This window comes from Grammomys surdaster, unplaced genomic scaffold (assembly GCF_004785775.1).
Source record: "Grammomys surdaster isolate TR1022 unplaced genomic scaffold, NIH_TR_1.0 277, whole genome shotgun sequence".
In the NCBI taxonomy this organism is placed as follows: domain Eukaryota; kingdom Metazoa; phylum Chordata; class Mammalia; order Rodentia; family Muridae; genus Grammomys; species Grammomys surdaster.
This window is the reverse complement of record NW_021604718.1, coordinates 323,367-340,045: the sequence shown is the minus strand read 5'-3', so window position 1 is coordinate 340,045 and position 16,679 is coordinate 323,367. Positions and strand designations below refer to the sequence as shown.

Genomic DNA, 16,679 nt, shown 5'->3' with positions numbered 1-16,679 from the left:
ACACACACACACACACACACACACACACACACACACACACACACACACAGCACACACAGTGTTTGAGTTCATTGGCCAGCCAGTCTAGTCAAATCAGTAAATTTTAGGTTCTGTAAAAGATTTTGTTTTTAAAAAAACAAGGTGGACAGGCAGTGGTGGCGCATGCCTTTAATCCTAGCACTTGGGAGGCAGAGGCAGGCAGATTTCTGAGTTCCAGGCCAGCCTGGTCTACAGAGTGAGTTCCAGGACAGCCAGGGCTACACAGTGAAACCCTGTCTCGAAAAACCAAAAACAACAACAACAAAACAAACAAACAAACAAACAAAAAACAACAAGGTGGAGCCTAGCATAGTGGCACCCATCTTTAATGCCAGCACTTGGGAGGCAGAGGCAGGGGGATCTCTGTGAGTTTGAGGTCAGCCTGATCTACAGAGTGAGTTTCAGGGACAGCCAGGGCTACATGGAGAAACCCTGTCTCAAAAACAAAAGGTCTAGAGCCACTGAAGAAAACACTCAGCATCAACCACTGGCCTTCACATGGCATGCATGCAGCATGAATGAATGAATGAATGAATGAATGAATGAATGAACAAACGAACGAACGAACAAACGACAGCTGTCAAAGGCACTGGGACTCATAACGTCTAAACAACATGTTCAGGTTATTTGTTCCTTGTACATGAAGTAAGGAAAACATACCTGAAATTGGAAGTAGAGTAAAGGTTTCATATATGATCATGCTAACGTCTGAGAGAGGTGTGTTCTGTTGTAGGCTGAGGAGGCTCGGCCTTACTGCTGAGGTATGGAAAAGATTCCTTTCAGAGACAGAACCCTTCACAGCATTATTTACTGCTGTGGAGCACTGCCACACCCAGTACATGGTTGAGAATTTCCGAGACACTGCGTCCTCCTGCTCTGCAGCCCACCGCTGAGCCCACAGCTTCTGAGGCGCCCCTGCTGCACTGTGGAACCGGCTTTAGCTTTTGAGCAGAAAGCACAGTGAGACAGATCCTCGGGCAGTTCATTTCCAGACCCTGGCTGGAAACTAGACTCACCAGGGAGTTTAAAAAATATTTGCCTCTGCCAGTGTCTCCTCTGACTGATTTAACGGGTTGGAGGCTTGGGCACCGAGATAGTTCTCGCAGCCAAGGCTGAGAGTTCCTGCAGTAGAGGCTTACTGCTGTGGCTGCCCCATATTGTTTTATAGCAGTCCTGATGACTGCCCCACAGCCTGTTTTGGCTCCCTTGCACCCGCTGAGTGCGAGCCTGGAGTTCTGCCCGAGCCTGTTGGGAAGAACGGTATGTACCTCTGCAGAGGTCTTCTCAACACCTGCTTCAGGTTGGATTTACAGAATCCGTTTCCATCCCATCAATCTTACATATTTATATTTCATAAGCTCGCATTTCTAATCCATCTCTGTCTCTCTCTTCAGTTTTTGAGACAGGGTCTCACTGTGGAGCTCTAGCTCTCCTGGAACTCACTAGTAGTAGTAGTAGGCTGGGCTTGCACTCACAGAGACCTCCTACCGCTGCCTCCAGAGTGCTGGGTTCCAAGGTGTGTCCCACCATGACCTCCTTTTACAGAGTAACTCCCTCCCTCCTCCACCTACACCATTTTATTGGGTCAGGAGGTGAGAGGGAAGGGGAATTCCCCCACAGCAGGAACCTGGAGATTATAGTTGGAACTGCATATATGACAGCACCCTGCACTGCAGCTACATTCAAATGGAGCTGAAAGCCTAGGGCAAAAGAGTCCAGGAGCCTGCGCTCCCATGGTCAGTTCCGGTCAGTTCCCACCAACACTAACAAGCTGAAACCCAAAACAGGAGTTGGCACCAGAGGGACGGGAGCCACTCAGAGCCCTGCTTCAGCACAACTGGACTGTATCTGACAGCAAAGCTTTCGAGTGTCAATGCAGCCAGGCCAGCACCTAAGCTCAAGTGTGAGGACTAACGTGTCAGTCATCATAATCACACCACCAGAGCCCTCAGAACACACCGACTTCTCTTTACGATGGAAAAGGACAAGCACTGAATACAAACGACAGGATAGCCATTTTACCTGGCAAGAGAAAGCACAGGAGAACCTATGGCTGATTTGTAAGAATGAGGATTCTGATAAGAGTAAAAAGCACACTGTCTTGAGAAAAAATGAATTTCACAAATGTAAAGGCAGCACAGAAGATTATGATTTAACAGCCTTCCATCTAGCCCACTCACTTAAGAACAAAACCTACCACGACTAAGAAGACAGAAAATCCAAATGAAGACTGTCACTAGAGACACATTAGCCAAGGATTAGGTGTAGGAAATGAACAGAGTCCAGAACTCCTTCCTTAAATCCAGGTAAAGGAAGCAAAACAAGTTATGTAAACACAGCACAGAGGGTGAGAAGGGAAAGCCCACTGTATAAAAAGGACCCTTTGTCACAACTATCACAACTCAAACAGGAAAAGTCAGCCCCATTTACACACAAGAAAACTAGATACTCAAGGGTGTTAAAGTTGTCGGAAGACATACAATAGGCAGTAATCACGAGACTCGACAGCTCAAACTAAGACCTCCAAAGCCCATATGTTCCCCATGCCTGACCATTCCACTGTACCCAGAAACCCAGAAACTCTTAGGTGTTTACCATGAGGTGTGACTTGATGTACAGTCTAGGACTGCAGATGTAAACAAACTGTGGCTATACTGGAAAGGATTTCCAGATGAGGAAAGGAAGAACAAACCTGAGGTGCTGACTAGCACTCTATGTACTCATGGGTTTGAGGAATTTGTTACACGTGTGGGTGTTCTGCTTGCGTGTATGTTTGTGTACCACATGTGTGCCTATTACCCTCAGAGGCCAGAACAGGCTTGGGATTCCCTGGGACTGGAGTTATAGACAATTGTGAGCTGCCACATACATGCTGGGAATTGAACCTAGGTCCTCTGGGAAAGCAACCAGTGCTCTTCCTTACTCTGGCCAGTACTTGATGTTTTAAATACACACGTGGCTGATACAGAATCCATGCAGATGCTCTCTATACTTTTCTTTTTAAATGTATTTATTTTTTTATTTTACATGAGTACACTGTCACTGTCTTCAGACACACCAGAAGAGGGCATCAGATCCCATTACGGATGGTAGTGAGCCACCACGTGGTTGCTGGGAATTGAACTCAGGACCTCTGGAAGAGCAGTCAGTGCTCTTAATCACTGAGCCATCTCTCCAGTCTCTTGTCTGTACTTTTGAAGTGTACTCCTGACCTCTGTCTGTAAGATGCTTTAGGAGCGTGAAGTCCCGCCATACAAATACACATGAGCACTTGATGCAGTTTCTAGATGCTATTTTCCAGTGGAAGGAAACAGAGCTCCTGGAGAAGCCGATGATCCCAGGCCTGGGCCAGGGGGATTGTAAAGTGATCCTAGAACATCTCACAGCACCATAAGTGAGGAAGACAAAGCAAAAACAGCTAACGCTGTTCTCCACAAATAACAAGGAAAGGCAGCAGTGTGGTGAGCAGAGCCCTCAGGAAGGAAGGCATCCAACAGTCAACACTGGGGCAATCTGAGCAGAAGGGAAAACATCTTGCTGGAGGAGACAGTAACCCTAGGTGCATGCTGACAAAAGGAAACAGCCAGATGGATCATCACAGGGAGAAGAGACATCTTCCTTGCAGGAGAATTTCAACTAATGAATGTAAACTGAAAACAGTAATTATAAATCACACAGCACAGTGATAACTGCTGTACAGAAACCTCACTAGTGCACGTGCAGTGTAAAGGTCAGTGGCTTCCCAGCATTCCTTTTCCTGAAACACTCAGCACTTACAAAGAATAGCTTGACAAAAGAGAAACACGGGAGGCTCTACCTTAGCCCAGTAGTCACCAAAAGCTAAGACACTATGTGCCGCTTGACAGAGATGGTGATGGTGGTGGTGATGGTGGTGGTGATGGTGATGGTGGTGGTGATGGTGGTGGTGATGGTGATGGTGGTGGTGGTGGTGATGGTGGTGGTGATGGGGGACTAAAGAGGGCACAGTGCCACCCACAGGGCATTTTTTAAAAGCTCAATGTAGTGACTGCAGGCAGGAGACAAACCTAAACTGTGGGACTCTCTAGCAAACAGAAATCTGTCTTCAGAAGTGTCAAAGTCACAGAGAACAAAGACGGAGGACTAATTCATTGGAAGGACATAGAGCCATAAGAGCTGAATGCAGCTCCTGGTTCTGAATCCAAATCCAGACAGGAAAAGAAGTTAGCGTGGTAATGGGCGTGGGACAGGGGATGGCTCTACTGACTTCCTGGTCTCGACAAATGCCCTGTCTCAAAAATCAAATCAAAACAGAACAAATTATTACAAATCTCTAACTCTGGAGGAGTTTCCATAGCAGAGGAAAAAACCTGGTGTATGGATTTGAATCTTTCATAATAAAAGATGAAAACACATTACGAGTAAGCTTTTAAGTGGCTGTTACAGCTGTCTCTAATCCTTTCATAAGCATGGCTCTCACTGTGGGTACTTGGGGCTGGTGGAGCCTTTGAAACCAAGAAGTCCAGCACAGCCTCAGTCTAGGAAGGGGTGAGGCCCAGAGGCCCAGAGCCAGCCTTAGACCCCTGTCTCCTGCTCCTGCCTGAGCTCTTCTTTGTTCTAGAACAAATCCTGAATGACCTGTCACCTGTAACACTGCAACTGCTATGTTTGTAACTGCTTCCAATAAGAAAATAACTAAACGTGAATTTTGCCAGACTTGTGTAATGAAATATTGGTCTAAATAGTATGTACATGCTAAAAGTAAGAAAGTCATTCTAGTTGTTTCAGAGAAACTCTCCTCTTCTCATAGTTTAATGACTTCTCTCCTAGGACCGTGTCTTCCTGGGGCGGGCCTGGCTCCCGGCAGCGCTCACACTCACCTTCTACAGTCGCCCCTTCGTTTGGGTTGGAGTAACCCTCGCCTTTCCGTTTGATTCTACGGATAATTCCCGAATCTTCAAATAAATCCTCACCTTTGAAATCAAGGAGTTCAATCTAGAAAAGATGAAAGCCAGTTTAACCAACAGCTATTTCATAAAACTTGAAGCTATATCTTTATGTACGTGTTTAGATTATAGGAACGTGGGAAATGAGACGCTGTACTCTGCAGTACTTGGAAAGAACTCCATGTAATGACACTGTCTAGGACTGCATCCTGTGGGGCTGCAGTGCACAGACAGACAGGAAACACTAGGACAACTGCCTTGTGGGCAAAAGGCCAGCAGTACAAGGTGCTGGCACAGAACAGCCTTGGCTGACTCTGAGGACACCCGCTTTCCACCCCAGATTTGTGAAGTTTCCACCTTAAGATTTAAGAATCTGGTCTTCAACTGACTGAGATGTGCTTTTCATCATGTCAGATAAAGATCCAGTTTGGCCAATTATGTGTTGTTAATTCAACACAGTAAACAACGCACCACCACTCACTGCTCCTGATGGATATGAGGAGAGGTCGTAAACCTTGACAACTTAACACTCACCACCACCATTTCCGGCCTGTCAGTGTGGAGTATGTCTTACTTCCTCTACTGACCAGAACTTTTATTTCTACATCTGCGTCTTTTGTTTGTTTGGATATGCCCATTTTGTGCCAGAGACACATTTCTAAGAAAGCACTGGCACATCCCCTGGGTGTGTGGGAAACAATTCAAGAAGCCAAGCTCCAAAGTAAATAAGCGGGAACAAGCTCTCTGGCCGGCTCGGCCCCTCACTGCTGCGACACAGCGCGTGCCGGTCAGTGGCAGCACACATACTTGCCTCAAAAAAGAGAGTTGCGTTTGAGGGAATTTTCGGGAGGCTGCCAGCAGAGCCATAGGCATACTCTGGTTTACATAATAAATGGCAGATCTCGCCTTTCTTCATGGTAGACACCCCAATGTCCCAGGCTTTGATAACCTGGCCTAAGAGAAAGGAAGGAAACAAAAAGAAAAACCAAATCTGTCAGAGAAAAGCTTCGACTCTTCAAACAAAACCCAGATCTGCCAAATCCTAAGGACTGTAACATTTGGGACGTTTCCTTTCTTGCCGGCTTCAGAAGCTCAGCGTCACTGCTCAGCTGTGGACCTGCAGCAGGTAACCTGGTCAGTGCCAGTATCTACACGCTTCTGTTCTGGAACTTTGAGACAGCCTCATCATGCAGCATACGCTGGCCTAGCTCCTAAGTCTGCCACATGGCTTCTGCCTCTAGGCCTCCTAGATGACAGGCATGTGCACCATGCTTGAGTAACACGCTTATCACGTGCAGCATTAACCATGTCACAGTAGGGGCTGGAGACGTGGCTCAGTGGTGTAGAGAGAGCACTGGCTGCTCTTCCTGAGGACCCAGGTTCAAGTCCCAGCAACCACATGGCAGTTCACAGCTGTGTGTAACTTCAGTTCCAGGGGGTCGGATGCCCTCACACAAACATACATGCAGGCTGATCACTAATGTTCACAAAATAAAAAGAAAACAAAATGAAAAACTATGTCTCATTGTAAGCCGTCTCAAACCCTTTGGGAAACAACAGGGAATTTTAGCACTAACAACAAAACGCACTTGAGGTATCATGTCAATCAAAACCTTAAATGTGGGTCTGCAGAGATGAGCGGACAGAGCTTCCTGCTGAGGAGCTAGCTGACCTGATCCCTGGGACTCAAGTGACAGGAGGGAACTGATTCCTGTAAGGCTGTTCTCTGACCTCCACACACAAACAAACAAATGTCAAAGTAGGAGCAGAGAAGCAACAGAGCTCACAGGAAAGGGAGTGACAGGCTGGACCTGGCACATGAGGACAAAGGAACTCTGTACAAAAGCAGGAGAGAAAACACATTCACTATTTGGGACTTTAGCTTCATCTTTGTTCTATAACTTAACATCAGCCCCACTTACCATTTTACACAGCACATGCCTATCATTAAGACTCGGCATGCCAGGTGCTGGCAGCACACCCCTTTAATCCCAGCACTCAGGGGGCAGAGGTAGGGAGACCTCTGAGTTCAAGGCTAGCCTAGTCTACATAGAGGGTTCCAAGACAGCCAAGGACTACATAGTGAGACCCTGTCTTGAAAAACCAAACCAATACAATATAAAGAAACCATAAATGACAGTATATTACTATTCAGTTCTTCCTTGATTACTAGAGAGGGGTATGCAGTATCGGGGTTCAAAGAGCCATATTCCAACCTTAGGTCTGCCTGTTATTAGCTTTGAAAATCTGCGCAAGTTTAATCTGTCTCCTGACCTGGAAAACTTAGTAACAGTGCCCATTCCAAATGCACGGCACAGTGTATACACACGGTGTCTGGTATTGAGAACAATTCAATAAGGAAAGCTGCTGTCCTCAGTCACCACCACATATAACCCCAACCTCTCTTTTGATCTTTGAGACAGGGTCTTACTATCCAGCCCGGCTGGTCTCAACTTGTAACTCCCTATCTCAGCTTCTTAGGTGCTGGCCCGCGGAGATGAGGGAGCGTCCCTCTACCTCACTCCTCACGGCACGCACGAGTGATGAGCACACGGCTTATGGATGATGTGTACCTGTGCCTGCTGCACATGTGGATGTCAGAGGGCAACTTTGTAGAGTCGGTTGCTCCTTCCATCTTCACATGGCTCAGGGGTCACCCTCAGGTCACTGAGCCACCTTACCAGCCCCGTAGGAAACTGCACTGTAATATAAGTGCACCCAACTCTTGTCCCTTACAGGAACCTGCAGTGCACAAGTGTTGCTACAGGAAGATCTTTGCCTTGTTACTGCTGTCATTATTGAGACAGTCTTCTGTGCCCAAGGCTGACCTCCAGCTCCTTCATTACCAAGGCCAGCCCTGACCTCTTCATCCTCTGCCCACACCCCACTTCCCCTCTGGTGCTGGGATTACAGGTGGGAACCACCTCGCAGTTTCCCTGACCAGATTTCTGAAAAGCAACACCAAGAAAACACTGAAACATAGAGAACACGATTTGAAAATGTCTGAAATGCTTGCAACCAAGGAAATTGTCAATTCCCTGGTTAATTTCCTTTAAATTATACACATAACTTTTGTTTGTTATATATTAAATGTTTACATGCCTATTCTTAGACCCGGGATTCACTATTTGGCTCTGTAGCTTCTCAGCACGGTTCACGTTACAGAGCCCTTTTCTTGACTGTCTGACACATGCCCTTTATTAACCACAGCGTTCCACTCCTAGCCCAGCTCGCTGCTCTCCTTCCCTGCCGTCAAACTCAAATGAACAGTCGTGTGTCTAACGCTCTTTGTACGGTGAAAGCCTGTAGCTGACAGGATCAGGAATGGCTGGTCCATTAAACTGTTAAGTGAAGAATCATGCAAAACAACACATACATATCTCATTTTAAATGATAAAACATGGCTAGCTTATTAATTCATAGTATGTTAGTGGCCAAGGCTTTTTCTGTGGGCATGGTCAGTCAGGTTACAGGAAAAGTCCTTTAATGTGGAACAAGACCGGAACAATGTGGGTGATCGATATGTGGGCTCTCCTGAGTGCTCTGAAGGCCACTGGCTGTAACTGTCCGTCCACTCTAAGTCAACGGCATTTCAAGAATGCTTTCAGCAGCTCTCCTCTCCCAACTAATCTGTACGAGGATCCTACAGGTTTCTCACAGACAGCTCCTCTTCCTTTTTATCATTAACCTTGATGTTTTGTAAGTCTACTGACACAAAATACTTGTAAAAAGTACACATGGATAGTTAGGTTAAAGATGATTCTTAATATGAGAAATGAAAAAGTAGGCCTTGGCCACAGCCAGGTGCTGACACTTCAGCTAGGCGCTGCTGTCTGAGGTGAGCCTGGGCTCAGAGCAAGGCCGTGTCAGTCTCCACTGCACACAAACACGCTTAGAAACACCACAAGGTCACTGCATAACCTCAGAAACTCAGACAAAACAAGATCACTTCAAAATTTCATCTAAGCCTGGATAAAAGATAAGGTCACTGTGCACCCTACACAATATCAAAGAGCCCCCTCTCCTGGCTGCTCTGGGCAACTGTTGCATCTCACCATAGGTTAATGTAGTCTCATTCTGCTCCAGGCAGAAGTCTTCCTTCTCCAGCACAGGATCACCCAAATCGTGTCCATTTCAGAGCAAACCCCTGCTTGTTCAGAACTCCCCCAGACCACATGAGAGCTCACAACACTATCAACAGCCTTTCTGACACGCATTCTTCAACCCTATATGAGCCCACTGTGTGCATCCTCTCTGGAAAGGACTGAGCCTAGATTGTTCAACTGCAGTGTGCTCCTGGCGGTCTACGCCTGGAGCGGGTCAGTGCCCAGGGCACTCGTGGGCACAGTGTGTGGAACTCTGCTCTGCTCATGGGAGCTAGTTGTATCACTCAGGTTATCTGCAAACAGAACCAGAGCAAAAGCTAGTCTGGAGCTGGTTACACACTGCTGTTGCATCCCTGTAGGTCTAGTCCCTAGAAGGAGAACCAGTGGGCCAGAAGCACCAGCGGTTCAAAGATCTTGCAGACAGAATATGCCAAAAATATATTCTTAAAAAATTTATTCCTATATTTGATCTGGGCCTGAGTTTTACTACCTCAAATATAATGTTTCAATTTTAGGAGTTTTATTCCATTTGTAACAGAATATCAAATAATACATATTTAAACTTCTTGTACCTACAAAGACACAGGCAATCTGAGTTTAAAGGCAATGTTGGGAAATAGCTCAGTGGATAAGTGTGAGGTCCTGAGTCAGAGCCCCAGCTCCATGGAAAAGCCAGGCCCAATGGCAGTGCTGCTAGCCCAGCACTGGGAAGCAGAGAGGACCGTGAGTCTCACGGGACAGCCAGTGTAGCTGAATGGTTAAGTCCCAGGTCCAAAGAAGAGGTCCCCTCTCAAAAGCAGCATGGACAGCCCCCAAGGCTGATCTTCACACACACGCGTACAGACATGAACACGACACACATCTGCACAACACACACAAGTAAGTAAGTAAAATACACACTTGCCCGGGATAAGAGCAATGTACTATATTTTTGTCTTTCTTCTATAGTGATATATATTTTTTCTGGTTAAAAAAATCACACAATACTTTTTAAAAAACATATTAGAGTTTAATCACCTGCCGGGCAGTGGTGGCGCATGCCTTTAACCCCAGCACTTGGGAGGCAGAGGCAGGCGGATTTCTGAGTTCGAGGCCAGCCTGGTCTACAGAGTGAGTTCCAGGACAGCCAGGGCTACACAGAGAAACCCTGTCTCAAAAACCAACCAAACAACCAAACAACAAACAAACAAACAAAAAAGAATTTAATCACCTAACACTTCCCTTTATAATGACAACTACTTTATTAATAAATGACTAGTCATTTTTACTGCATAACTCCCCTGACTTCAAAGATGTTTCTCATCTTAAGTATTTTTCAATGTGCACTTGATAGACTGACTACATGTACATGCTGTGCGGCCTATCTCCAGAATGTTCTGGTTTTACCCGTCTGAAACTTTATACCTGATCATACACCCTTACTTCCTCCTCCTCTCAGCCACGGGCAAACATTTTTTTCTATAAACATGTAATACAAGTGGAGGCTCATGGCGTTCACTTCTGGGTTGGATTATTCCGTTAGTCGAGTATCTTTGGGGTTCATCACTGATGTAGCATGTGCCAGACTTTCCGTCTCCTTTAAGACTGAGTAATATGGTCAGTGTGGTGGCACAGACATTTAATCCCAATACTCGGGAGGCAGAGGCAGGAGGATCTGTGAGTTTGATGCCAGCCTAGTCTACAGAGTGAGTTCCAGGACAGCCAGGGCTACAGAGAAACTCTGTCTCGAAAAACCAAAACCAGAGGGAGGGCGAGTGGGGAGACTTGCGTAATAATCCACGATGTGGCCATATCACATTTTGTTTCAGTCAGGTGTTAAAGGACACTTCAGTTGCTTCAACCTTTTGATCACGGTGGCTAACACTTGGTATGAACATGTGTAGAAACATGAGACTCTTTCCACAGTTCTTTTGGATACCTATCCAGAAGTGGACTGCTGGATCATAGCTGAGTCTTTTGTGTTTAAATTGGTTTTTTTCTTTAACATCTTATTTATTTATTTATTTATTTATTTATTTATTCTTATTTTATGTGTATTAGTGTTTCACTTGCATGGTGGGTGCTGGGAATTAGAACTGGGGTCCTATGGAAGAGCAGCCAGTGCTCTTGACTCCTGAGCCGTCCTCTGGCTCTAATCTTTCTTTTTTGTTTCTTTTGAGACAGGGTTTCTGTGTGTTCCTGGCTGTCCTGGAAGTCACTATGTAGACAAGGCTGGCCTCAAATTCACTGAGATCCTCCTGCCTCTGCCTCCTGAGTGGAGGATTAAAGGTGCGTGCCACCGTCGACAAGCTTCAGTACTTTCTAATAAGTGTATTAAGTGTGATGTAAAATGTCTTTTAGGCTTAGTATTATGGGATTTATAAAGTATAACACTTCTTTAAAGGGCACATTAACTTCACAGCATCATCAAGCATTTTGTTTATACATCCTACAGACTACAGTGCATCACTGCACACAGAAGAGCACCCGGTGGAGCAGGCAGGCGTGCACGCACACGCTGTAGGCTGTTCTGAAAGCTGGACTGCACTCTTTCACACCTTAGGTCTGAGGAAACCTCAGAAAGACAACCTGGGGTGAGTCCTGGCTGACTCACTGTGCACAAGTGAGCAGAGACTGCTACCCTCTGTACCTGTCTCCTCAGATAGAAACAAAAACACGTTCATGCTGTCAGACTCTAAACACACTCAGATTTCAAATGCAAGCACATATTTAAAAGTTGTACACCCAGTAATTTTCAGCAAGGGTGACAAGAGACATCCTTAGAAAGGCAAGTCTTTCCAACAATGCTGGGAGAACTGTACATTGAGTTTTCTAACTCCCAATGACGGAGATAGACACAGCCTGAAGAAAGGACTTCTCTGTTTCATTTAGTACTTCACAATCAAGGAAAGAAGCTTCGGAGAAAAAAATCAATTTGGACAATGGTACCACAAACAAAAATAACATAAGTACAGGAGGGAAACTCTCCTGTTTCTGTCCTGGAACACAGTCCACTGTGCTAACAACCAGGTCTTAGCCTATTTAAAATGCTGATCTCAGGCCAGGTGTGGTGGTGCACATCTTTAGCACCAGCACTCAGGAGACAGAGGCAGGTAGATCTCTTTGAGTTCGAGGCCAGCCAAACTCTACATCGTGAGTTCCAAGATAGGCATGGCTACCTAGAAGACTACACCTTAAAACAAAACAGAAGACTGAAATCATACTAGAATCCCAGAAGTAGCCTGGAACTTCTCTTTGGAATATTTCTATACATTCCCTTGGGAGATGTATACTATAAGGGACTAGAGAGCTCGAGAGAAAATATTTAAAGTACTTTCTACTTATAGTTATTTTTTATTTTGATGAAGTAGCAACTGTTACAATATTAATATAAAATCTAAATGGCCTGGCTATGTTTTTTCTCTTTTCCGGAGACAGGGTCTTGCTGTGAAGTGCAGCACAGCTTTGAACTTAGAGCTCTAGGTTGCCTCCTGTGCTGGCTAGTTTGTATCAACTTGACATAAGCTGGAGTCATCTGACAGGAGGGTACCTCAACTGAGAAAATGGACCGGTAAATCTAGCTGTAGGTATTTTCTTAATTAGTGGTTAATTGGGGAGGACCGCAGTGGGTGGTGCCATCCCTGGGCTGGTAGTCCTGGGATCTATAAGAAAGCAGGCTGAGCAACCAGTCAGCAGCACCCTCCATGGCCTCTGCCTCAGCTCCTGCCTGCAGGTTCCTGCCCTGTTTAAGTTCCTGTCCTGACTTCCTTTGATGAACAGGGATGTGGAAGTGCAATTCAAACCCTCTCCTCCCCAACTTGCCTTTGATCTTGGTGTTCCATCACCACAACAGAAACCCTATCTAGAACGCCTCCCTCCAATCTGCTGGGATGATAGGTATGTGACATTATGCTGGCTTGCGTTTCTTTGTTCTGTAGTCAACTGGACACTACACTGTGCTTCTGAGCCCCGGCCTCCAGTCTGCCAAGAGCTGGGGTTCCAGACGGGTACTACACCTGAGGTTCACACTCAGCTCTGTGGATGCCAGGGAAGCATTCTAGCTAACAGAACAACACCCTAGGCTGGAGCTGTCATTTTTAATTTCACAAAGTGAAACATGTTTGATTTAATATAGACAAAGAGGAAGTCACTTGTTTGCTTCTGACTGAAGATGTAGAAACGTGCAAACTCACAAGGACCTAAGAAAAGGCAGTAGGGAGGTGTCACAGAATTCCTAGGTGACTATCAAAGTGGACAAGCGGTTCAGAAGATCAGCTGCATCAAAGGACTTTTCATACTGTATTCCGCTAAAGCACTGGTCCAGCCTGAATGGACTGCTCGTCCACACTTGACCATGTGTGTGTGTGTATTGCACTGGTCCTTGGGAAACCTCTGGCTAACTGAGTTAGGCAGATATTCTAACAGTGGCGGATCTCACTGTCCAGGAGGAAAGTTACACTCAGTAGTGTCCATTGCTCTCACACAAGTCTTACGTTTTAGGAAGCTGTTAAGCACACGGCAGTCACAATTTTTTTTAAACTTCTTTTCTACCTGAAGCTGCAATGGCAACAAAAGCTGTCAGCTGTTTTCTTTGAAGTGACAGGTTTATACCATTCTCCTTCAGGAAATACCTCTCAAGTCTGACTAGTCATCATCTGCCTTAAAAGAATGGTGTTCACTGAGCTAGCTCAGCTCCCACCTGAGAGTGCAGCAGGCTTCCTGAGGGCGAGAGTGCAGAGAAGGGCTGTGCTCAGGACCCGAGAGCCACCCAGCTGCCACACTATGTGTGTAATAATGGGCTGACGTATGAAGGTGAAAGCCTGAGGTGACAGGCGACAGGAGAGGCAGTGACAGCACAATGTCGCTGCAGAGACGACTGTCTCCAATACCCATGATGGTCCCTGTAGTTTGTGCCTCTGCAGATTTAGGCTGCCAGTATGAGCGTCAGTAAGTGAAAGTGGCATTACCTTCATACTGCTGCAAAAAGTGACATTATGGTCCCAAAAAGACCACAGAGACACATAGGGAGCCACGGACCACATTTGCCAGGGACAGGCTCCATTTCTTCTGTAGACTAAAAGCAGAAACAAACCTAAACAAACACTGAAAACATTGCCCTCTTACCTTTGCCAAGGCTAAAGACAAAGGGCTCGTTTCTGTCATGGCTGGAATCAAACTTCTTTCCATTTGACAACTTTCCTTTGTAGTGGACATAAACTTTGTCACCAATCATTGGGGTCTCTTCACTAGTCCCCACTCTTTTGACAATCTGGAAGACAAACATAAGAAAAGTGTAGAGCTTTGTGCTTGTAAAATGACACAAAGGCCATATGGCCACTCCTTTGCACTCAGACAGATGGGCAGACTCGGCGCCGTTCCTCACGGCTCCTTTGCTGTGCTCTCAGAAAACTGTCTTTCACACCCTCTGTGTTATGATGAATGTTACTGCTCACACAATACTCTCTCAGAATAGAAAGCCAGAGCAGAGGCAAAAGGATCACCACGGAGACAGTCTGGTCTACACAGTAAGCTCCAGGCCAGCTAGTTTATCCTGTGAAACCTTATCTCCAACAAGAAAAAACAGAATTAACCAGCAAATTTCACTTGGTTGGTTGAAAGCCCCATACTTGATGCTAAAGTCTCTCAAAACACAGACTCACGAGCAGGTAGAAGGTACACAAACTGAATTAGCCAAAGACTGCTGGACTTCTTAAACAGTAAAGAGTCAAGTCAAGAGATGTACGTGTCTTATTTACTTCCCTCCCTACTAAAGACAGGTTCCAACTGTCCTGCTGTATGCTCCAATGTAACAGCTTACACTGCCGTTATCTGAATAATCTATAAAATACAGACTTAGATGCTACCAAGTAGCTTGTTTTCTAGTAAAGAAAAAGGAAAAGAAAAAAAAAAACAAAGAAAAGAACTTCAAAATGAAAAAAATATTTATAATCCAGAATATTTCTTTTATTCTTGGCAGAGCAAGGTGCTAATGCAGTTGGTCAGTTCTTGGGAAAAAAAATTTAATCCAGGTGTGTGGTGGTGCAACTCAGCCTGTCAATCATCTGTGCCAAAGGGACCATTGTCAGTAGTGGAGAGGACAGCAGCTAAGACGTGATTAAAGTCCGCTTCTTAGGTGTGTATGTATATCTTGTCTTCCCAACAAGATAAAACTTGTGCTTAAGTCTTAAGTTGCCTTAAAGAGAAAAATCTAGTTTTAATTTATGTGAAAAGCATAAAACCAACTTATACTTTTCATTATTATTATTATTATAAATTTTATAAACAGAAAACTTAACCCAAGGAGGTTGACAAATACTCCGGGTCACAGCTGTGAAACGCACTGAATCTTTACCAAAAGCCCCAAGGTGACTTGAAGGATCTAGACAGCAACAGATGTTATAACCTAAAGAACTTAAAATCATAAACAGTTATAATAAGCCTAAAAGTTGTTGTTCTTAGACTTACTCCCTAGAACAAAGAGAGACTATAGTTTACTGTCTATTCAGAGAGCTCTGAGCAGGCCCGGCAGCAACGTACACTCCCAGCGGAGGTATATTGTGGTCTGACTGAGGGATGAATACGACCTGTCCTCTCTAAAGCTTCCGCTGGATTGACTGCTACCAGGACAGTGCTGGGACATGAGGCCTTCAGGAGGAAGTAGGTAGTTAGGTAGAATCAAGGTCTTGCCTCTGTGAGCTCCCTGTAGAGGGACTGGCTCATTGCACAAGTTGTACGAAGCTGTCCACGCCAGCTCGTGGCTCACAGATCTCTATGCCTGGCCGCCTGCCTTCCTGCCTGCCTTCTGCTTTCTACTCTGCAGTGAGTCCTTACTAGAAGCAAGGAGATGCAGGCATGCCATGTTCTTGGACTTCTCAGACTATGGAACTGTGAGCCAAAATAAACTTTTCTCCTATGAATCACCCAGTATTCTGTTACAGAATACACAGGGTCTGAGGGACCTGGGAAGTCAGTTCTCTGATTGCAGCACACTGAAAAGATGAGGCAGGAGACTGTAGACAGCCTGAAGAATCACCGCTGTCTTGAGAAGCTTCTTGGAGCTCTGGATGAGGAATTACAGCTATCAGGCTAAGAAGCTGAAGAAAAGAGACATCTCGATAGCCTGACAGCACCAAGCAAGGGAACAGGAATACATGGAGATTCAGAAGAGAACCACAGAAGAGAATCTGGACCATCCTGGGGATACAATCCTGTAAGCCCAACTACTTAGGAGACCAAGGATGATAGTTTCAAGACCTGCTGGAGTTAAACAGTGTAATTCAAGGCCAGCCTGGGCAACTTAGTGAGACCCTAGGAACCATACCCAGTCCCACCATCATCAAAAAGTACTGTCTCATAACACTGTTGCTAAGATGCAAATTAAAAATGTGGGGCTGATTCAAGGAGGATCCAAGCTCAGATTCCTTAGACCCGTGTAAAAACATAATCATGACACAGTGTGTCTCCAACCTAGATGGACCCCAGAGGCTTGCTGGCTACTGAGACTTACTAAAACAGTCTTCCTTGAGCTTTGGTGAAAGACTCTGTCTCATAAAAAAATAAGGTAGAAGAGTGATTGAGGAAGATCTCCTGACAGAGGGGCATGTACACATGCATGTGTGTATACAAATGC

The 16,679-nt window shown here is 45.5% G+C and overlaps 1 protein-coding gene across 1 annotated transcript in view; it reads right to left on the bottom strand.

Annotated features, from left to right (window-relative positions):
• Positions 1–16,679, bottom strand: part of Fkbp5 (FKBP prolyl isomerase 5) — a 103,774-nt gene that overhangs the window by 18,777 nt on the left and 68,318 nt on the right. The window contains exons 3-5 of the mRNA XM_028777037.1: positions 14,174–14,318; positions 5,776–5,918; positions 4,899–5,013 (exon numbers count right to left, since the gene is read on the bottom strand). Of these exons, the coding sequence (XP_028632870.1) occupies positions 4,899–5,013; positions 5,776–5,918; positions 14,174–14,318 (403 nt within the window). The remainder of the gene's footprint in view (positions 1–4,898; positions 5,014–5,775; positions 5,919–14,173; positions 14,319–16,679) is intronic.